Source organism: Muscardinus avellanarius (assembly GCF_963383645.1).
Source record: "Muscardinus avellanarius genome assembly, chromosome: X".
NCBI lineage: Eukaryota > Metazoa > Chordata > Mammalia > Rodentia > Gliridae > Muscardinus > Muscardinus avellanarius.
Window position 1 is genome coordinate 34584669 of NC_137792.1, and position 23284 is coordinate 34607952.

General features: G+C 43.2%; 1 protein-coding gene across 3 annotated transcripts; it reads left to right on the forward strand.

The window, feature by feature from the left end:
- Positions 1 to 3281: 3281 nt before the first annotated feature.
- On the forward strand, positions 3282 to 13480 carry DDX3X (DEAD-box helicase 3 X-linked; the record flags this gene model as incomplete). 3 transcript variants are annotated; one of them, XM_080719180.1, is made up of 17 exons in its annotated part: positions 3282 to 3326; positions 5701 to 5758; positions 6215 to 6262; positions 7658 to 7790; positions 8723 to 8881; positions 8961 to 9060; positions 9336 to 9471; positions 10013 to 10098; positions 10406 to 10504; positions 10611 to 10771; positions 11225 to 11369; positions 11446 to 11590; positions 12162 to 12343; positions 12411 to 12528; positions 12662 to 12815; positions 13125 to 13264; positions 13401 to 13480. In XM_080719180.1, 17 exons carry the CDS (start codon positions 3282 to 3284, stop codon positions 13478 to 13480), a joined length of 1989 nt encoding a protein of 662 aa, XP_080575306.1. The 3 variants fall into 3 exon arrangements, with proteins under 3 accessions (XP_080575306.1, XP_080575307.1, XP_080575308.1); XM_080719181.1 differs by having other exon boundaries at positions 13128 to 13264; XM_080719182.1 differs by lacking the exon at positions 6215 to 6262.
- Between the last annotated feature and the right edge of the window lie 9804 nt (positions 13481 to 23284).

Below are 23284 nucleotides of genomic sequence, written 5' to 3' on the forward strand. Positions count from 1 at the left end.
TTCCATTCTCAGTACCACCACCATCACCAAAAAACAAAAAATGTTCATGGTACTGGAGTAGTGAAAACAGTACACCTTTCCAGTTTGCCTTTGTGGCAGCCTGTTACCCTGGGCAGGTGTCTACCATCAGTTGCTATAGTTGTGCAGGAGTTTTACATATTTTTTTATGGTACTGAGGATTGAACCCAGGGGCATGCTACTTCTGAGCTACATCTCCTCTTCATTCCTTTGTTTTTTGTTTTTTTGTGGTATGGGGGGTGGAACCCACAGGTTTTCTACCTCTGGGCTATACTCCCGGACCTATTTTGTATTTTATTTGGAAACAGGGTCTCACTAAGTTGCTGAGAGCCTCACTCAGTAGCTGAGGCTGGCTTCGAACCTGTGCGATTCTCCTGTCTCAGCCTCCCAAGCACGGGGATTACAAGCGTGTGCCACCACGCGCGAGGCTGGAATTTTACATATTAAAACCCTCATCGTTTGGCGGGGCGTGGTGGTGGACGCTTGTAATCCCTGCACTTGGGAGGCTGAAACAGGAGGATCCCACAGTTCAAAGCCAGCCTCAGCTACTGAGTGAGGCTCTCAGCAACCTTAAGTGAGACCCTGTTTCCAAATAAAATATAAAATAGGTCTGGGAGTATAGCCCAGAGGAAGAAAGCCTCTGGGTTCCACCCCCAGTACCACCCCCCCAAAAAAAAAACTTACATTGTTTTATTATAATCCTTTTGTTTTTGCATTGCAGTTAGGTGATTTTTTTTTCCAGTATGGTCAGCAGGTGAGTTAAAAAAAATGAAAACTCTTGTTATACAAAGGAGATGGGTCTTTTACAGGGTTATGTAGTTGTTGTATGCAGGTCCAGTGAGAAATGAGAGACTCGAGAGTCCAGGGGTATGGGCCAATTGAAGCCTTTATTAGCTGGCCAGCAGCGGTGCCCTCAGTCCAGAAGGCTGACTGGAGGGGCCACCTGCCAGCCATGGGAGGGGTTTATTAGGGGAAACCCCACAAACAGGTGGCCCGTCTGTTATGTCAAAGCAAGCAAGGATGTTACAGAAGCAAGGACTTACAGTAGGCTAATGTTCCAACCTAGTTACAAAACTGCGGGGGACAGAATGGGAACAGAACATGGCTGTTAGGTACAAAATGAGCTCCTTTTGTTTTTACAACACACACAGTGTGTGCGCATATTTTCATCTTCTGTGGGTAAATATCAAGGAGCATGACATACTTTTTTTTTTTTCCAGTACTGGGAATTTAACCTAGGGGCATTCTACCTCTGAGCTACACCCCCAGCCCTATTTTTATTCTTTATTTTGAAACAGGGTCTCACTGAATTGCAAAGGGCCTCATTAAGTAGCTGAGGCTGGCCGCAAACCGCAGTCCTCCTGTCTCAGACTCCCAAATGCTGGGATTACAAGCGTGCGCCACCACGCCCGGCTTTAGCAGACACCTTTTATAGATGAGAAAATTGAGAACTAAAGCCCTTAAGCAACTTGCCTGAGGACAGTGTTAAAATTTCCCTCATCTCATTGAAATTTTAGCTTAGACTTTATTAAGCTGGCAAAGGAAAGAAGTTATGTATGTGGTAAATTATGTGATGAGAATAGCTATTTGAATTCTGGCAGCAGAAGCCCTTCTGGGGGATGGTGGAAAACCTTTGTATTATTTCTGTGAAGCTAAGGGTCAAAAGAGAGGGTGGAAAGAGATTCCAGAAACCATGTCTCGAGCACACTAGCTTAAAGCCAGGTAGCCATCAGTCAACACTTTTTTTTTCTATTTAAGGTTTTGTGGTGCTGGGAGTGGTGGCATATGCCTGTGATCCCAGTACTTGGGAGACAGAAGGATCACAGGGTCGAGGACAGCCTGAGCAAGTAGTGAGACTCTCGTCAGCTTAGGAAGACACTCTTTCACAATAAAAATAAAGTAGGATTGGGAGTGTAGCTCAGAGGTAGAATGCCTCAGGGTTCAAACCCTGGGATCACTAAAAAAACAAAAAAGCCTGTGGCTCAGAAGCTGAGACTAGGAGTGGCCTGCCCTGGAGGGGGCCACATGAAGAGGCCCCTCCGATGGCAGAAACCTACTTCCTCCCATTACTGGTCACTGCAGTACCCTGGGGGGGGGCTGTCAACCTGAGCCCAGGTTGTTGCACTGGGTCACAAACAGCACCCTTACTCTCTCGTGCCCTCGGGCAGTTCACAGCCCCTAGGTCCCCAGGCGGCGCCGAAGGCGACCGGGGAAGGGAATTAGGGGCCTCAAGTGGCCGGCACACCGCAGAATGTCGGGGTTTCTGGAGGGTGCCGGATGGAGATCAGCGCGTGCGGATCTCATTGTTCCCTCACAGCTGCGGGCGGGGGCGCGCTCGCGTGGGGGGGGGGCGGGAGAGGCTTTGGGGTTTCTAGGCGGCGTCCCTGCTACCTAGGCAACCGCGCTAGGACGCCTCGGGCCACCAGCGCAAGCCGCTAGTTCTTTTACTTCTCCCCCATCCCGGTCGCTATACTGCCCTCCTCTCCCCTCCTTTTCTCCCCTTCTTCCCTCTACTCCTCCAGTTCCCCCTCTTCCTTCACCCCCTCCCCCCATTCCAAGCACTCTATTCAAGACACAATTTCTTGCTGCACAAAATGGCCACCGTACGCAACACCTGCGGTCATGTGACCCGTCGCCCTCTCATTCTCGAGCCTGGTTTTCCCTAACTCGGGTTCTGGGAAAATTGCACTGGGAAGAAGGAGGGCTGATTAAACCAGAAAAATCCCGTGACATCTCCATATCCGAGGAATGAGGGGGAAGGACGAGCGTTAGAAAGAAAGAAAGATCGCAAACTTTGTGCATTGGGGGTGGGGGAGAGGGAGCAGAGAGGCCTAGGTTAAATTTTAAGGCTCCGTTGCTGGAGGGAAAAACGAGTTCTCGCGAGATCTCGAGACTTCCAAGAATGACGCCAGGGTATTAGCGGAGAACTGGGAAACTGAAGCCCAAACAAAATAGGACAGCCCTTGACGCTCTGGGTTCCAAGGAGGGACGACGGAAAGGGGGACGGGACTGATTATAAAATCCCGCGAGGTTAGGACAAGCGCGCGCAGTTGCCTGGCAGAAGTCGTGCCGCCAGGGGGCGTGCACCGCCAGGAGGCGTGGCCACGTCGTGCGTGCTGACGTAGCACTCTTTCGAGTGACTATATCAGGCCCGTGGCCCCGCCGAGCGCTCCAGAGCCGCAGTTCTCCCGTGAGAGGGCCTTCGCGGTGAATCCAGCCTCGCTCAGCAGCGGAAGACTCCGAGTTCTCGGTACTCTTCAGGGATGAGTCATGTGGCGGTGGAAAATGCGCTCGGGCTGGACCAGCAGGTGAGCCCCACAGGTTCGCCGCTGGACGAACCTCTCCCCCCGACCTGGCTTATGGCGCAGCGCCGGCTGCCAGTGTTAAGTTTCCGTTTTCGGGGGGTATATCGGTCCGGAGAGTGGTAGAGCCCGGGGCTGTGGAGGGACGGGGAGATGGCGGGAGTGCTGGCAGTGGTTGCCGTTCCGGCTCGGCCCGGGCTGGGCCCGCGGTATTGTCCCCGAGCCGAGCACAATGGCGGCTTTTGTGTGTGCGTGCGCAGGCGGGCGGAGGGGGAGGGGCGCGCGCACGCGGCCGCGCGCACGCGCGAGCCCGGGCTGTTTAGTGACCCATGGGGGGTGGGGGGGGGCGCGCCGCGTGTCGCCACGCGGCGAGGGACCCTTGTGGCCCCGAGGGCTCTGGCGGCCCCGATCCCCGTCCGGGAGAGCCGGCGCGGGCGCCGCGCGGTGGCCGTGCCCCCGTGACCGGGCGAGCGACGCAGCCCTGGAATGTGGGAGGGGGCGGCGCGGGGGGGGGCGGCCTCGCGCCGGGTAATGGCGGCGGCCTCCTTTGTGTGGTGTCGGGTGGCTGGGCGGCGCTGCGGCCCGCGGCCGGGAGAGGTCGTGTCGGCGGCCGGGGAGGGAGAGGGCGCGCTCGACGCCGTTCCTCCCGCCTCCCGTCCGCAGCCCCTCGCTCCGGCCCGGTTTCCGCAGGGCCGTCGCCAGCCCTGCGCCGCGCCCGGGAGGCCGCGCTTCCGGAGTGGAAAGTTTTGTGACGCAGAAAATTGAGGGGGGAGGGGGACGGGAGGAGGAGTAAAGGGCCGCGTCTGCGGTGGCGCTGGGCTCTGGAGATAGAGGTTGGACGCGGCGGGAAGACCGGGGAGGTGCGGCGCCCGACGCAGCTCTCGAATCCCTTTTTCTTCAGATGGCCACTATGTGGCGATTTCGCAAGGGCTGCGCAGTGTTTTTCTCAGTGGGGGAGAATACCGCGGGATGTGAGGTTGCCCTTCGGCTCATGACGTTAGACGCAGCGACTCACGAGAGAGAAAAAAAAAAAGACCTCAATATGGCTTAGGGGGGAAAATAAATCGGTTTTTGTCGTTGACTTGTTGCTGCTTATGGAATAAAAATTTGGAAAGGGTCACATGCCCCTTGTCTGTTGTTTTAACCGGAATCTTTTCCCAGGGTTTCAGGGCAGAGAAGACGATGTGGATCTGAGAAAGGATTTAATGATCTGTTCTTTAGAAAATATTTTAACTCCCGTTACTTAGCCAGTTATGTTAAATCCCCCATATTATTGACATTTCCTGGGTTGATTGAAGCATCGACCAAAAAAAAAAAAGATTTCAAGGGCAATCAAGGCTAAACTCGAGTTAAAACATTAATGGTGTCGATTTGTATGGAAGGCAAGAATGAAGCTACAATTTTCAATTTTTGAGTTTAATAACTCAAAACATGCGTTAAAATTTAGATAAGAATTTGCCACAAGGAAATTCACTGAGGAAAACAATGTAATTCTATCAGTCTTCAGAAGCGTTTGTGATTGCTTTAGTTCATATTGCAGCAATATTAAAAACAAAAATTTGTGCTGTAACAAGTGCCAAAAGAAAGTTTGTGTTCCTGTTGTACTCCGCTTCTCTGCTAATGGAGAATGTGAAAAAGGGGTCCCTGAGGTCCTACCCTCCTGGGTGGGGAGTCTCGGTATGGAATTCCAGTACTTATGGTGCTGAGACAATCACAAGTTCAAAGCCAGCCTCAACAACTTAGACCGTGTTTCAAAATTAAAAAAGGCTTTTTTTTGCCTTTACAGAGTTTTGTTCAACGTATAGTTATAAGTATTTATTGCCATTTTTTGTTGTCGTTCTTTCAGAGTACAACCCTAATTAAAATACTTTTTATTTGGGGATAAAGGAGCAAGAAAATGGCCAATTTAAATTTTGCCCTAATTTTCAAGTGTGCTTTTTTTAGATTTAATACGAAGTAGGAAGATGGTACTTAAAAATACTTGTCAAATATGATTGGTGCTAAAGCGGATTCTATACCTGTGTAACATGTTAGAGTAATTTTGAAATTGCATATAACCAAGTTTTAGTTTGGCAAGTGGTTAGTGAGCTTTTGCTATGAAAATTAGGGAAAATTTCATATTGAATGAACCAATTAAATTTGGGTCCAGTTTCTCTTGCGTAGCACCAGCATCTTACTGTGCTGCCTTCTACATTTTGCACATCAGTACTCTTAAATTTGATTAAACATTTATAGTCTTCAAAGCATTCTATAGCTAATCCCTGTGAGGTAAAAGGGCAACCATTTAAATGCAGTGCTAGTAAATGCTAGAGGTCAGGACAAGTTTTCTTAGTGTAATAAATCAGCACTGGGTGTGCTAACCATCTAACTCTTCTTCTAGTTTGCTGGCCTAGACCTGAACTCTTCAGATAATCAGACTGGAGGAAGTACAGCCAGCAGTAAGTAATAACATTTGGTGGTTTTATTGTATATTAGAGCTTAATATTTTAATATTTCCTTGGACATATTTAAAATTTAAGAATTTGATCTAGTTTTTACCACATAGAGAATTTGTATAGACTTAGGGTAGTACTCAGTGTATCAGTCTAAAGCAGTAAAAAGCTGTTAATCATTAAAAGAACATACACAGGTTACATCTAAAAGGCTTATTTTTAAACTGATAATAAAGCATAAAATTGTTTTATGACATGTATATTATGTAATTGGAGACACTTTTTAAGCGATTGTATGTTAGAGGCTTAGGTTTACTAGTAATGACGCAAGTTTGGGGGCTGGGGGTGTAGCTCAGTGGTAGAACACAACTACTTAATGGGCATAGGAAACAAAAGGCTCTTAGTTTTTGGAAACGGGTTTAACATGGTTTTGTATTTAATTGTCTATCTTTTCTTTTATAGAAGGGCGCTATATTCCTCCTCATTTAAGGAACAGAGAAGCCACTAAAGGTAAGTCCTTAAACCAACTTTGTAGACCTAATTCTTGGCAAATTTAGAAATTAGTGAAAGCCTAGGGAAAATGAAGAAGCAAGTTTTAAAGTGCTGGGAGTGCTTAATCAGTTTGTAATTATTCACAGCATGGTTTTGATTTGAAAAAGGTAAGTGAGTGCCTTGCTATGTAAACCAAGCTGCATGATAACAATCTAGCCTATTACTTACGTGCCAAAATGCACAACACTTAGTAATTGTAGATTTGGCCACACAGCAGTAGATCGGGAATGGTTTTCTGGTTTCATCTCCTTTACTCTTTATATTTTTGAAACAGGATCTCACTGATTTACAAAGTGCCTCACCAAGTAGCTGAGGCTGTCTGCGAACCGCAATCCTCTGGTCTCCGCCTCCCAAATGCTGGGATTATAAGCATGCATCACCATATCTGGCCTAAATTGATTCTTGGTTGCTAGCAAAGACACTTGGCTGACTGATGGTACAGCAGAGTAACTTAATTTCTGACTATCATTGAAGCTAGTCAGGCTTGGCCTTCAGTGATAATCACAGTACTTGGGAAATCCTGAGACAGGATTTCACTCAGGTTCGAGGAACACCCTCAGCAATTTAGCAAGACTTACAGCAACCTAGCATGACCCTGTTTCAAAACAAAAAAGGCCAAGGATATAATTTGCAGATAGAGTACCCCTGAGTTAAATCCTCAGTAACACACACACGCCAGTCGAAGCTAGTTGAGTAACTCCTATATCTGTCTTTAAGCTTCTCTGTTTTGGAGCTGTACCTTTGGCATCCCCCCTTGAATATTTTAGTCTCTAATAACTTGTCCCGTACTGAGAATACAGTTTTTCTTTTCTAGGTGGTCTGATTCTCCTCAAGCTTATAGTAAATAAACCATTAAATTGTACCTTCAACAGTAGTGTGTTTCAGGTGTACAAAGCATTCTTATTGATACTATAGAAACAAAAAATACTAAGCCAAATAATCTGGCATGCGAAGAAGAATGTTCCGAATGAATGCCATCTAATAAACATGGAAACAATGGTAGCCGGTTCCTCAAGCTCATTCAGACCTGTGAAGTGAATGGAAATTAAAACATGACATATATATGACAATACTGTAGTCATTGTATTGAAGCGAAGTTATTGACCTTTTAGAGGTGGCAATCATTCAGAATATTTTAGGATTTTCAGACTAATTGCCTGATTTTCTAGTGGAGAAAATTGGATTCTTAGAAGTTGTATATGTTGTAACCAGCTCTAAATGTTGGTTATTTTCTAGTGCCATAATAGGAATAATTCCTTTGACCCTTGAACCCACAGAAATAAGCAGGAGGGCTTCACATTCAGATACTTTAATGTTCTAATATAACACAATGGGTGTGTGCTTTTTTTAAAGGGTTCTACGACAAAGACAGTTCAGGGTGGAGTTCTAGTAAAGATAAGGATGCATACAGCAGTTTTGGAACACGAGGTGATTCAAGAGGGAAATCTAGTTTCTTCAGTGATCGTGGAAGTGGATCAAGGGGAAGGTAAGTGAGTTTTTCCTCTTAACCACACATGCATATACAATAACAATTTAGGAATTGGTGTTTGTTTTAGATGTTAAACATTGTTCAATCATCGTATTTTCTTGGTTGTGAAAGGTCTTTACTAAAGTGAATCTGTTAAAGTGTGCTCTTTGACATAATAAGTTTTTTTATTTCTCTAGTCTCATATAGTCTAATATGGTGGCCTAATTTGGTTGACATTTTTGTGGAGTCTTGCCTGATCATTTTTAAACATCTTATATTTTTGATTATGCAAGTGTGGTGAACTGACCCTATGTGCCTAATAGCTGTGGTTAGTCCTGTGTCCTGATTTTTCGCAAACAGGCCTAAACTCTAAAAACATCTTAATTCAGGTAAGGATTATTTTCTACCTTTTATTTTTATGTTGAAACAGGATCTCATTTAAGTTGCTAAGGGCCTCTCTAACTTGCTAACCCTGGCCTTGAACTTGAAATCCTCCTGTCTCAGCCTCCCAAGTATTGGGATTACAGGCATGCACCACCATGCCTGGCTTTCTTTTCTACCTTTTATGCAACATTTGTTGCACAGGTGAATTGTCCTTAGTATAACTTACATCTTAGTTTAGTCTAGGCAATTATATTTGATGTCCTGTTTTCTTTTTTCTATCAATAAATGTATTTGGGTGAGCACTTAAAGCGTGATTCCTAATGTTGGAGTATTTGAGGCATGATTGGGCTCCATGATTTATAGAAGTAGAAAGATCGTGAGTTTAGGTGTAAATGATAGTCTGGCAATTAGTAAGCTTTATTCCTCAAATGAGAATTAAGCTAGAATTGAATCGTTGACATCTTGTAGCTAACCATAATTCTTACATACCTCCAGACAGTTCTGGTATAATGATGATCTAATAGTAGTTAAGGATAAGCTTCTGATTAAGTGCTTGTGCTGTTCAGGTTTGATGATCGAGGACGGAGTGACTATGATGGTATTGGCGGCCGTGGAGACAGAAGTGGCTTTGGCAAATTTGAACGTGGTGGAAACAGTCGCTGGTGTGACAAATCAGATGAAGATGATTGGTCCAAGCCACTGCCACCAAGTGAACGCTTGGAACAGTAAGTTTTTGAAATGTGTGTTGTGATGAAGCCCCATTAGCTAGTTTAACAGGTAAACTTACCAATGGCTTGCTTTCAGGGAACTCTTTTCTGGAGGCAACACTGGGATTAATTTTGAGAAATATGATGACATTCCAGTTGAGGCAACAGGCAACAATTGTCCTCCACATATTGAAAGTGTGAGTATTTCTGTTTGACCTTTGGAAACAGGGAAGAGTAGGTTTTCTGAGCACATCAGAATGAGATGAGCTGCCGGTGGGCATGTATACATACACCTTGTCTGAGTTCACTTGTCATTCATTACCTGAAATAGGAAATTAGCTCATATTTTTCAACATAGGTTAAGTTTGGGAAATTGTATTTTTCTTAAAATAAAACTTTACCTGAACAAAGTATTTCCATCATTGTGTTAATATAAAACATTTCTAACTGTTTGTGATGAATTTCTCCACAGTTCAGTGATGTTGAGATGGGGGAGATTATCATGGGAAACATTGAGCTTACTCGTTATACTCGCCCAACTCCAGTGCAAAAGCATGCTATTCCTATTATCAAAGAGAAGAGAGACTTGATGGCTTGTGCCCAAACAGGTAAGCTCACTTTAGATAAAAAGCAAAAACATTGTCACGTTTTCTATAAACAACCAGACAATAATACTTGTTTTGCAAGTTGGATCCCCAGTTTTGGAAAAGGTTATGCTAAGTTGCCCTGACTGGCCTTAAACTTGTGATCCGCCTGCTTCTGCCTCCCAAGTAGAGGGGATTGTAGGCCTGCGCCACTGTGCCTGGCTTGTTTGTGGGTTTTTGTGGGCCTTGTGGTCTCTTGCAACTATTTACTTCTGCTGTTTTATATTATGAAAGAAGCCATAGATGATGCATAAATTTTAGGTTTGAGTATGTTCTATTAAAGGTTCATTTAGAAAAGTAAGGGGCAGGCTGGGCCTGAATTTGTTGATTCCTATTAGATAACCGGAGAAATCAGTTAGCATACGCTGTTAATTTGGGGGCAAATTTGGGGCATAAAGTAAAATTGCAAATTAACTAATAATAGGGCAGTTAACTCGTTTACCAATATATTGAAAATAAGTATGATTTATTTTTGTGCTTGAATGGATACGCTTTCTCTGAATAGGGTCTGGAAAAACTGCGGCATTTCTTTTGCCCATCTTGAGTCAGATTTATGCAGATGGTCCAGGTGAAGCTTTGCGGGCAATGAAGGTAAATATTTTTTTTTTCTTTTTTCCTGCAGTGCTATAAGATAATTGAACCTAGGGCCTTGTGCATACTAGGCAAATGCTCCACCACTGAGTTATGCCCCTAGCCCAGCATTCTTTACAAAATGAGGAATTACCATAGAACTTGTAGTGACTGTTGAGAGAGCCTTTAAAATTATACTAAAGATCTATCTAGTTTAGTGAACACTTTCACATGTAAAAGGTAGTTTAAAAAGAAACTATATTGTGATGAACCTTGTAAAAAGACTGGTAGAATTTAACGTATAAGTTATATTTTTTTTATTTCTTAGGAAAATGGAAGGTATGGGCGCCGCAAACAATACCCAATCTCCTTGGTACTGGCACCAACAAGAGAATTGGCAGTACAGATCTATGAGGAAGCCAGAAAAGTAAGGATGCGTTTTAGTGATGATTAAGCTTTCATTAATTTTAATGAAGTCTTATGACCATGTAAAAATCTTGACCTTGAAGTTAATAGAATTGTTATGCTTACAGTTCTCATACCGATCCAGAGTTCGTCCTTGCGTGGTTTATGGTGGTGCTGACATTGGTCAGCAGATTCGAGACTTGGAACGTGGATGCCACTTGTTAGTAGCTACTCCAGGACGTCTGGTGGATATGATGGAAAGAGGAAAGATTGGATTAGACTTCTGCAAGTAAGTTAATTTTTAAATGCATGGGAGAAAACGTTGTCTTAATAGCCATTAGTTTTGTGGTATTAGCATTGTCTTAAGTTTATTTTTTAGTACTATGAGTTGAGCCCAGGTCTTTGAACATGCTAGGCAAATGTTCTTGATGGCCCCGGGCCCTCTAAATTTAAAAATAGGGCGGGGGATGTAGCTCAGGTATCAGTGCACATTCTTGCAGAGATTGAGAACGACCAGACTAAGAGACAGTCAAGTAGACCAAGGCAGTCAAGTAGTAAGAACTCGGTTATATGATCTTGAATGACTTAGCTAGTGTTGAGTTCTGTACTTGTGTCTACCTGTATCGTCATGCAGTGTAAGCATAACTTCATGAATGAATTTATAGTTATAATTACTTAGATACAACCATACTAAAATCATCTTCGGATTTCTCCTCAAAAATCTACATTTTTTTCATGACAGATACTTGGTGTTGGATGAAGCTGATCGGATGTTGGATATGGGGTTTGAACCTCAGATACGTAGAATAGTTGAACAAGATACCATGCCTCCAAAAGGTGTCCGCCACACTATGATGTTTAGTGCTACTTTTCCCAAGGAAATACAGGTACTATATGATGTTGTTAGGTTTTATCTGTTTAGAGATTTACTTCAGTAGATGCTAAAAAGGTTTTTTCTTTCAGATGCTGGCTCGTGACTTCTTGGACGAATATATCTTTCTAGCTGTAGGAAGAGTTGGCTCTACTTCTGAAAATATCACACAGAAAGTGGTTTGGGTGGAAGAACAAGACAAACGGTCATTTCTGCTTGACCTCCTAAATGCAACAGGTAAAATTATAAAAAACTTCACTATTACTTTGTGGCTTAAGTAATGAGTCTATTTTTGAACACTTACTACTTTAACTCCCTGTTTAAAGCATTTGTTAAACATTCCAGCTGGGTGTAGTGGGGCATACTTGTAATGAGACCACCGGAGGATCATGAGCAGCCTCAGTTACTGTTTCAAAATAAATTAAAAATGGGGCCGGAGGTGTAGCTCAGAGGTCGAATGCCCCTGGGTTTCCGCCCCAGACCCAGACCTGTACACAAAAAAATTCCATTTAATTGCCTCTATTTACATGTTGTTTTTTTGTTTATGTGTGGTACTGAACGCCCAGAAGCATTGAACCTCTGAGCTACACTCCCAGCCTTATATTATTTTTTATTTGGAAAATAGGGTCTTCGAAACTTGATGCAAGCTTTGCTAAGTTGCTGAGGTTGGCCTTAAATCTGTGGTCCTCCAAAATATTGGAATTACAGGCATGCACCAACATGCCCGCCTTCTATATGCATGTTTACTAAGTACAAAGAGAACTAAGCTACTATTAGTGACAGAAATCTTGTAATTTTTCAAATTTAGGCAAGGATTCATTGACCTTAGTATTTGTGGAGACCAAAAAGGGCGCAGATTCCCTGGAAGATTTCTTATATCATGAAGGATATGCTTGTACCAGTATCCATGGAGACCGCTCTCAGAGAGATAGGGAAGAGGCTCTTCATCAGTTCCGCTCAGGAAAAAGCCCAATTCTAGTGGCTACAGCAGTATGTATAATACTTTTGTTTTCTTCCAAGTTGAAGTGGGACACACATAACAAAAGTTTTTTTCCAGGTAGCTGCAAGAGGACTGGATATTTCAAATGTGAAACATGTCATCAATTTTGACCTGCCAAGTGATATTGAAGAGTACGTGCATCGCATTGGCCGTACAGGACGTGTAGGAAACCTTGGTGAGTGTTTAGTTATTGGAGAATCAATATTTTTTGTTTTCCATCGTGATGCACAAGTGAAGAACTTTGGGATCTTACAGTGCAGTTGGGTTAAGTTGATTAGACTAATCTTTTTTCTTTTGGAACTGTTTAGGCCTTGCCACCTCATTCTTCAACGACAGAAACGGAAATATTACTAAAGACTTACTGGATCTTCTTGTTGAGGCGAAACAAGAAGTGCCGTCTTGGTTGGAAAATATGGCCTTCGAACACCACTACAAGGGTAGCAGTCGTGGACGTTCTAAGAGGTAAGGTATAGAACAAGGGAGGGATAAGTTCCCAGTATCATCTCTTGCTTTTAGGCAAGTTAATGATTAGTTTCAGCATTCAAAGCTTAGTTTTCTTGGGTAAAGGATCCTTATTAGACAAGGTACGGTAAGTTAGTGTCAATTTCTCACTGATAAGGCCTTCAAAACCACTTTTGGGTAAGGTGTGGATAAATGGGGAATTGTCTGAAAGGGAAACTCAAAAGAATGGAAAGTTTTAACAAGAATTGAGTTATTTTATAGAAGTTCATCTTCATGCAAAGTAACATTGATTTCCCCCCCCCTTTGTAGCAGCAGATTCAGCGGAGGATTTGGGGCCAGAGATTATCGACAAAGTAGTGGCGCCAGCAGTTCCAGCTTCAGCAGCAGCCGCACAAGCAGCAGCCGCAGCGGTGGAGGTGGCCATGGCGGCAGCAGAGGATTTGGCGGAGGTAGCATTCATCTTTAACCTCACAACCCTTTGGGAGAGGGCATTACTCCTTTTGGTTTTATAACTACACCAAAATATGTATAAACAAGGGAAGGATTGTTTCAAACAGTGAATGACTTAATTTCTCTCTCTTTTAGGTGGCTATGGAGGCTTTTACAACAGTGATGGATATGGAGGAAATTATAACTCCCAGGGGGTTGACTGGTGGGGCAACTGAGCCTGCTCTGCAGTAGGACACCCTGCCAAACAAGCTAATATGGAAACCACATGTAACTTAGCCAGACTATACCTTGTGTAGCTTCAAGAACTCGCAGTACATTACCAGCTGTGATTCTCCACTGAAATTTTTTTTTTTAAGGGAGCTCAAGGTCACAAGAAGAGATGAAAGGAACAATCAGCAGCCCTGTTCGGAAGGTGGTTTGAAGACTTCATTGCTGTAGTTTGGATTAACTCCCCTCCCGCCTACCCCCATCCCAAACTGCATTTATAATTTTGTGACTGAGGATCATTTGTTTGTTAATGTACTGTGCCTTTAACTTTAGACAACTTTTTATTTTGATGTCCTGTTGGCTCAGTAATGCTCAAGATATCAATTGTTTTGACAAAATAAATTTACTGAACTTGGGCTAAAATCAAACCTTGGCACACAGGTGTGATACAACTTAACAGGAATCATCGATTCATCCATAAATATTATAAGGAAAAAACTTATGCGGTAGCCTGCATTAGGGCTTTTTGATACTTGCAGATTAGGGGAAAACAAACAACAAACGTCTTGAAGCGTATTAACGGAATTAGTTTCTAATGTGGCAAACTGTATTAAGTTAAAGTTCTGATTTGCTCACTCTATCCTGGATAGGTATTTAGAACCTGATAGTCTTTAAACAAGCCATTCCAGTCATGACGCGGTGATGTATGAATACATGCATACATACGAAGCACTGTTTTCAAAGTTAATGCAAGTAAATACAGCAATTCCTCTTTCAGTGTTTAGGCAGATCATTAATGATGAGCTAGCCAAATGTGGGCATACTATTACAGGGAAAGATTAAAGGTCTGATAACTTGAAATAGGTTTTTAGGAGAATTCATCTACTTAAGACTTTTTAAATGCCTGCCATAAAAGAAATTGAAATGGTAGAATGGCTGACCACAGCAATGACCAGCCCTTCTTAGGGCCCTGGATGATTTTTGGTCTAATAACGCATGCTAGTGTTGATGTTTTTTGGTCAAGAGGGTATGAACAGGAAGAATTATGCAGCAGGCTTTATTTTAAATGCCGATTCACATTACTCTGTTCAAGCTGCGTTGAGATGTTAAACTGGCTTACTATAGACTTTGTAAAAATGGCTCCAGAAGAGTAACAAACTGAAATCTTTGAGATCACACAGGTTGGAAATATGTACATAACTGCACAAGGTGTCGATTCTGCTCTACAGTGCAGTTTAGTCAGTTTTAGTTGCATAGGTTTCCATTGTATTTATAGTCTGTTTATGCTAAATCTGGCCAAAGATGAGCATTGTCCACCACTAAAATGCCTCTGCCACTTTGAATTCTGGGCTAATTTTGTGGCCAGAATGTGATGATCAAAACGCTCAATCTTTTTACAGTGGCATAGGAAGACGGCAAAAATTTCCTAAAGTGCAATAGATTTTCAAGTGTATTGTGCCTTGTTCTAAAACTTTTATTAAGTAGGTGCACTTGACAGTATTGAGGTCATTTGTTATGGTGCTATTTCAATTAGTCTAGGTTTAGGCCCTTGTACATTTTGCCCATAACTTTTTACAAAGTACTTCTTTTATTGCACATTCAGAGAATTTTATATATATGTCTTGTGTGCGTGTCCTTAAAACTTCCAATCTTATTTTGTCTCTTGGAGATTGTTGAACGCAGCTTGTCTAGGAAGGGGATGGGACTAGATTCTAAAATTTATTTGGGACCATGGGAATGATAGTTGGAAAGAAAACTATTTGCACACGACAGATTTCTAGATACTTTTTGCTGCTAGTTTTATGTAATATTTATTGAACATTTTGACAAATATTTATTTTTGTAAGCCTAAAAGTGATTCTTTGAAAGTTTAAAGAAACTTGACCAAAAGACAGTACAAAAACACTGGCACTTGAATGTTGAATGTCACCGTATGCGTGAAATTATATATTTCGGGGTAGTGTGAGCTTTTAATGTTAAGTCATATTAAACTCTTAAGTCAAATTAAGCAGACCCGGCATTGGCAGTGTAGCCATAACTTTCTGATGTTAGTAAAAACAAAATTGGCGACTTGAAATTATCATGCCAAGGTTTTGATACACTTGTCTTAAGATATTAATGAAACACTTCAAAACACTGATATGAAGTGTCCAGATTCTCAGATGTTTGTTGTGTGAGTTTTGTTTAGTTGTGTGTTTTTTTTTTTTCAGTGAATGTCTGGCACATTGCAATCCTCAAAACATGTGGTTATCTTTGTTGTATTGGCATAATCAGTGACTTGTACATTCAGCTATAGCATTTGAGCAAGTTTTATCAGCAAGCAATATTTTCAGTTAATAAGGTTTCAAAACTCACGTAAGAATGAATTTAAACTTGCTGAATGTAAAGATTGAACCTCAAGTCACTGTAGCTTTAGTAATTGCTTATTGTATTAGTTTAGATGCTAGCACTGCATGTGCTGTGCATATTCCGATTTTATTAAAATAAAAAGTTGAACTGCACAGTCTCCTTTGTTGTTGTCAATTGTGGTTTATTTTTAGAGGTGAAAATAAAGTCGTGCTCTTGCCTGAAAGATTGTAGAATGTGTTTTCATTGCTGTCTCGGTATTTTGAGAGTCGACAATCCTGGTTACGAGTATTGGCAATAAAAGACAACTGATGGGATTTGAAATACAAAGAAGCAGGGATTTTAGTAATAGATGGAAATCAAAGGCAGGTATAGAGCATATATTGCAAAGTTAATACTTTAATCTTCGTTTGGATCTATCCTTTGAAGCTTTTTTTGTATGGAGGTGGCTCAATATAAGAAATTGGGCAAGAGTCTTGGTAACCCAACAAGTGACAGTTAAAGAACTGGACAAGCTGCTGCAGGCAATCCCTACAGATTAATAGGCAACAGGCCAAATGGTGGCAATTTGATGTGGTTCAACCTAAGGTAGTGGACCGAGAAAAATTGCGGGGTCCTGGTTTAATCTCCAGTACAAAATTTGCATTGCAAAAATACTTGGTTTTGGCCGGGCGTGGTGGCGCACGCTTGTAATCCCCCCCCTTGGGAGGCAGAGACAGGAGGATCGCGCAGGTTCGAAGCCAGCCGCACGTGCTGGTTTAGGAGACCCTGTTTCCAAATAAAAATGTTAAAATAGGTCTGGGAGTGTAGCCCGGAGGTAGAAGGGCTTCCAGGAACTCCAGTACCACCAAAAAAAAAAACAAAAAACTTGGGACTTAAAAATAGGCCTTTTTTCTCTTGCTGTATGGGGGTTGGAATCCAGGGGTTCTTTGCCACTGAGCACATACTCTGTTAAATAACATTTTGAGATGGTTCCGTGTTACCAGGGCTGGCCTTGAACGTGGACCTCCTGCCTTGGCGCTCTGAGTGCCTAGGATTGTTACCCTCCCCTCCGCCGTGGGTTTGGGCCCATGTGTTGACAGAATTTTGGAGCTAGAGGAAGGGATTAGGGATAAATTGAAAAACCATTGCTAGTTTGAAAAAGAAGATTCAAAAGGAATGGATTGTAAGGCTAGCTCGTGGAGAGTGGTTATCTTGCCTCCTGTGTGCTGTAGCGTAAATGTTCAGTTGCTTGAGGTCATTTCTAGTGCATAGGTTAGGATTATGGAAAATCAAGTTTATTATGTCTTCATACTACTACGTTTTCTGTATTTTGGTCTTAATTTTGTTTACAAATGAAGCTGGGCGGACCGCTTGTAATCCTATTACTTGGGAGGCTAAGACAGGAGGAAGGATCCTAGGTTTAAGACCAGCCTCAGGTAATTAGTGAGGCCCTGGTTCAAAATAAAGATTAAAAAATAGGGGCCGGGCTTGGTGGTGCACACTTGTAATCTCAGAATTAGGAGGATCATGGTTTGCAGACTAAAGCTGTTTAGTGAGGCCCTTTGCAACTCAGTGATACCCTGTTTCAAAATTAAAAAAAAAAATAGGCCTGGGGGTGTAACTCAGAGGTAGAATGCTCCTAGGTTCCATCCCCAGTAGCCCCCCCCCCCAAAAAAAAAATAGGGCTCAGAGGTAGAAAGCCTCTAAGTGGCATTCTAGGAGTGTATGGTCTTATGCTGGATATGTTTCCTCTTGTGTTTACTGACTTGCTCAAATGGGCACAGGCTCGCTCTTTTTTTGGCAAATCTTGGGGTGGAACCCAGGGGTATTTGATCTCCAAGCTACACCCCTGCCCTATTTTTTATTCTTTATTTTGAAACAGGGTCTCGCTAAGTAGCTGATCCTCCTGTCTCCGCCTCTCGAATGCTAGGATTACAAGTGTGCGCCACCAGGTCTGGCAGGCTCCCTCTTACAAGCTCGGTAACACGGTGCTGACAGTGATCTTGCCCCCTTCCCTCTGGAATCCAAGGCGTCGTCTGCAGATTCAGGGCTCTCAAGGGTTTAAGGCTATCTGGCTTGTCTGCTTCTTCCTATTCCCCGCTGTTCTCACTGAACATGATTCTGGGTATGCTTAAGCCAGTTTGGCTTCCTATTATGAGCTATTTCTCAGCATGGTTAGTATCTACTTTTTTCTATTTTTGTGGTGGTACTGGGGATGGAGCCCAGGGGCTTTCTACCTCCAGGCTGCACTCCCAGACCTAGGCTGATGAGAGTCTCACTGCTTCCTGAGGCTGGTCCTGAACCTGCGATCCTCCTGTCTCAGCCTCCCAAGTACTGAGATTACAGGCATGCGCCACCACACCTGGCTAGATCGACACAATTGAGAGCAGGAAATAGATGTCTCAAAGTGAGAGTTAAATAATAGAATTACCATGGGACTCAAATCCACTCCTAGGAAACTTCTACCTTCGAGAAAAATGGGAACAACTCAAATGTCTGATGAGTGGATAAACAAAATGTGTAAATGGAATAATGTATGATATCTATTATCTGAGAGACCAAAACAACTCCTTAATTTCCTTTCCCTCTTCAAAGGGTCACCAAGTGGGCCTATCAGTACTGTGACACACATCTATTCTGCCTATAAAGTTCTGATTTTACTGTATTTAGCAGAGGAAGTCACAATTTATAATTTGGAGTTGTTATTCTTATTTTGTACTGGTGATTGAGGCTGGCCTCAAACCCTGGTGTGTGATGCTGGTTTTTGGTGGTTTTTTTTTTTTTTTTTTTTTTGGTTCTAGAAATTGAACACAGGTGCTCTATGCTCTACCTCCAAGCTATATCCCCAGCCCTTTTTATTTTTTTTATTTGAAAAAGGATCTTGCTAAATTGCTAAAGCTAGCCTTGAGCTTGCTGACCTCAAACCTCCTATCTCAGCCTCTCAGGTACAAGGATTATGGGACTGAATGAAGACCTTTTTTTTTTTTTCTTTTGGTGATACTGAGGGTTGAACCCAAGAGTATTCTACCTCTGAGCTACACATCCAACCCTTTCTATTTTTTGTTTAGTGGCTGTTTTCAAACCTGTGAGCCTCTTATCTCAGCCCCCCCCCCCAAGTACTGAGATTATAGGCATGTACTATGCCCAGTTTTATACTTTTTTTTTTTTTTTGGTGTTAAGGATTGAGGACTGAACCCTGGGACACTACCTCCAGGCTACACTCTAAGACCTTTTTATTTAATCCTACAGACCTTGATGGCTAGTAGGTTTGCGGGTCTGGGGGTGGAACCCAGGGGCATTCAACCTCTGAGCTACAGCCCCTGCCTTTTTTTTTTTTATATATATACTTTATATTTTGTTTTTCTTTTTTATCTTTTTTTCAGGTCTGGGGATGGAACGCAGGGGCATTCAACCTCCGAGTTACACCTCCTGCCCTATTTTTTATTCTTTATTCTTTATTTTGAATACCGGGTCTCACTGAGCTGCAGAGGGCCTCACTAAGTAGCTGAAACTGTCCGCAAACCGCGATCCTCCGGTCTCAGCCTCCCGAATGCTGGGATTACAAGCGTGCGCCACCACGTCTGACTTCTATTTTTTATTCTTTATTTTGAAACCAGATCTCACTAAGTTGCTGAGGCTGGTCTCCAACGTGTGTGTGTGTGTGTGTGTGTGTGTGTGTGTGTGTGTGTGTGTGTGTTACTGAGGATGGAATCCAGGGACACTCTACCTCTGAGCTAAACCCCAGCCCTATTTTTATTCTTTATTTTGAAACAGGGTGTCACTGAGTTGCAAAGGGCCTCACTAAGTAGTAGCTGAGGCTGTCCCCAAACCGTGATCCTCCTGTCTCAGCCTCCCAAATGCTGGGATTAAAAGCGTGTGCCAACACAATTGGCAACCTTTTTTTTTTTAACCTGTATAGTAAGTCTTAAAATTTGGAGCCAGGTATCATGGTACACACTTTAATCCTAGTACTTGGGAAGCTGAGACACTGAGATAGGATCACAGGTTCAAGGCCAACCTCAGCAATGAGACTCTCAGGCTATAAAATGAAACCATAAAATATAAAACTATAAAATAAAATAAGGCTGGGGATGTGGCTCAGAGTCAAAACTCCACAGGTTCAATTCCCAGCGCCATAAAAACATACATTTTAGCCGGGCGTGGTGGCACAGAACAATCAAGGTTTGCGGACAGCTCAGCTACCTGAGGCCCTTTGCAACTCAGTGAGATCCTGTTTCAGAAATAAACTGCTGGGCACAGACTTGTAATCCCCGTGCGTGGGAGACGGGGACAGGAGGATCGCGCAGGTTCGAAGCCAGCTGTGCTGGTTTAAGAGACCCTGTTTCCAAATAAAATATAAAAAATAGGTCTGGGAGTGTAGCCTGGAGGTAGAAGGGTTTTCAGGAACCCCAGTACCACACACACACACACACACACACACACACACACACAAACACATACATACACAAAGAGAAACTAAAAATTAGGGCTGGGGGCGTAGCTCAGAGGTAAAATGCCCCTGGATTTCATTCCCAGTACCAAAAAAAAAATTAGAATAATTTGGGGTACTAGAGATTGAAACCAGAGCGTGCTCCACCTCAGAGGTATATGCCCCGTTTCCCTCCTCAAGCTTTTTTTTTCTAATCAGGGTCTTGCTAAATTGCTAAAGCTGGCCTTGAATTTCTGATCCTCCTGTCTCAGCCTCTCAAGTACTGGGATTACAGGCGTGCAACACCACACCTGGCTTTGAATAAACTTTTCTATATTTTTAAAATATCCTGCTGTAGCCAGGCATGGTGGCAAACAACTCTAATTCCAATACTTGGGAAGCCGAGACAAGAGAATCGCAGTTCATGGCCGGCCTTAGCAACCTAGAAAGACCCTATTTCTAAATAAATAAATAAATAAATAAAACAGTCCGCTTTTTGTTTTATTATTTTTTAAATCTGGAAACAGTTTGGCTAAGTTTCCTGCTGGGATTGCAGCGGTCATTGTGCTAAACTTGTAGATCAATTTGGGGACAAACTAACTTCACTCTACTGAGTGTAAAATTTGTTTTGAAGTTGGGAACTCAGAATATCTAACCACAGGGAAAGATAGCTTGGTGTTCTCCAACACGGAACACTCAGACTTGTACCTTCTAGGACTGCATTTCTCTTTTGGCCAGGTGCCCAGGAATAAGAGTCTCCGTCAAGTGCTTCCTTTGGTAAAGTTCCTACGGGAATCAGGGAGTCCGGCTTCTAGTCATTACGGCCTTAGATCTTTCATGTCAACCTTGGGGAAGAGACACTGCAGGCATTCCTCTTCTGCACCTGGCCGCTCTTTTGAAGGGGTTCCTGTCTGGGACAGATATAGAGGCTTCACAGTAGGCCATAAAGTAACTGGACAGAAAATGTAATATTTAGCGGATCTCAAACTTGGAAGAAATCTTAGACCATTTCAGTTGCATTGTGTGTGTGTGTGTGTGTGTGTGTGTGTGTGTGTGTGTGTGTGTTAGTGGAGACTGAACTCAGGGGCTTTCTACCTCTGAACTACACTCTCAGCGCTAGTTTATTCTTTTATTTTGAAACAGGGTCTCACTAAGTTACTGAGGCCGGCCACAAACCTGCAATCCTCCTGTCTCAGCCTCTTAAATACTGAGATTACAGGTGGGTCCACTGCATCAGCTCAATTGCATCTCATTAAACCTCATCAAGCCGGGCGTGCTGGCGCACGCTTGTAATCCCCGTGCTTGGGAGGCTGTGACATGAGGATCGCACGGGTTCGAAGCCAGCCTCAGCTACTTAGTGAGACACTGTTTCCAAGTAAAGTATAAAATAGGGCTGGGGTGTAGCCCGAAGGTAGAAAATTCTCTGGGCTCCACTCCCAGTACCACCAAAAAATAAAAAATAAAAAATAAAAATAAAAATAAACCTCATCAATTTTTATGGTATTGGGGATAGAATCCAGAGGCTTTTCTAACTCCGGGCTACATTCCCAGACCTTTTTAATATTTTATTTGGACACAGGGTCTCACTAAGTTGCTGAGAGCCTCACTAAGTAGCTGAGGCTGGCTTCGAACCTGTGCGATCCTCCTGTCTCAGCCTCCCAAGCGTGGGGATTACAAGCGTGCGCCACCACGCCTGGCGAGAATTTTAATACCATTTAAATTTCTCATGTCAATTTTCATCAGGGAATGTCCTTGAATGGCGTTGTTGTGCCTTCCTGTAGGGGTTTTTAAATTGGAACACATTTGAGCCAAGTCTCCCCTTTCAAGTAGGGCACTGAAGCAGCTGCCATATGCAACTTGCAATCTTCTTTATTCTGTAGGGATTTTGAAGGAATATACTGGGTTTACCAAATTCCCCCTCAGAAAAGAGAGTCTGTATGGCTGAGGCACAGGTCAGTGGTAGAGTGCTTGTCTAACATGCACAGTGCCCCGGCTTCCCTCCCCAGCACTGCAAAAGAGACGGAGAAAGCCTACAAGCTGCGTTTATAAGTTTATCTTGGGTATCAGTTTCACAAACATAGTAGTGTGTGAGTGTGTGTGTGTGTTACTGTGTGGTGTGTTACTGGAGACTGAACCCAGGGGCATTCTGCCACTGAGCTACAACCCAACCTTTTTAATTTTTTTTTTTTTTTTTTTTTTTGGTACTGGGGATGGACCCCAGGAGCATTGTACCTTGGAGCTACACACTTAGCCCTAGTTTTTAGTTTTTTTTATTTATTATTTTATTTTATTTTATTTTTTGGTGGTACTGGGGTTCCTGGAAGCCCTTCTACCTCCGGGCTACACTCCCAGACCTATTTTAACATTTTTATTTGGAAACAGGGTCTCACTAAGTTGCTGAGAGCCTAAGTAGCTGAGGCTGGCTTCGAACCTGCGCGATCTTCCTGTCTCCGCCTCCCAAGCGCGGGGATTACAAGCGTGCGCCACACCCGGCTAGTCTTTTTATTTTTGAAATAGGGTCTTACAGAGTTGCAAAGGGCCTCGCTAAGTAGCTGAGGCTGTCTGAGAACCTCAGTCCTCTGTTCTCTGCCTCTTGAATGCTGGGATTACAAGCGTGCGCCACCACGCCCGACTTTAATAAGGTCTTGATAAATTGCTGGGAGTCTCACTAGGTCTTTGAGGCTGACCTCGAACCTGCAATCCTCCTGTCTTAGCCTCTCAAGTACTGGGATTATAGGTGTGTGCCACCATGCCTGGCTGTTTTGACTTGTTACTGAATAAGAAGGAATGTCTGAGACAGTAGAATTTAGATTTAAGAAGGATAATATAAACTGCGTGGTGCACATCTGTTATCCCAGAACTTGGGAGGCTGAGATAGGAGGATCGCAGGTTCAAGGACAGCCCTGACAGTTTAGCAAGGCCTTCCGCAGCAACTGAGACCCTGTTTCAAAATTAAAATTAAAATAGAGCGGCCGGGCGTGGTGGCGCACGCTTGTAATCCCCGCGCTTGGGAGGCAGAGACAGGAGGATCGCGCAGGTTCGAAGCCAGCCGCGC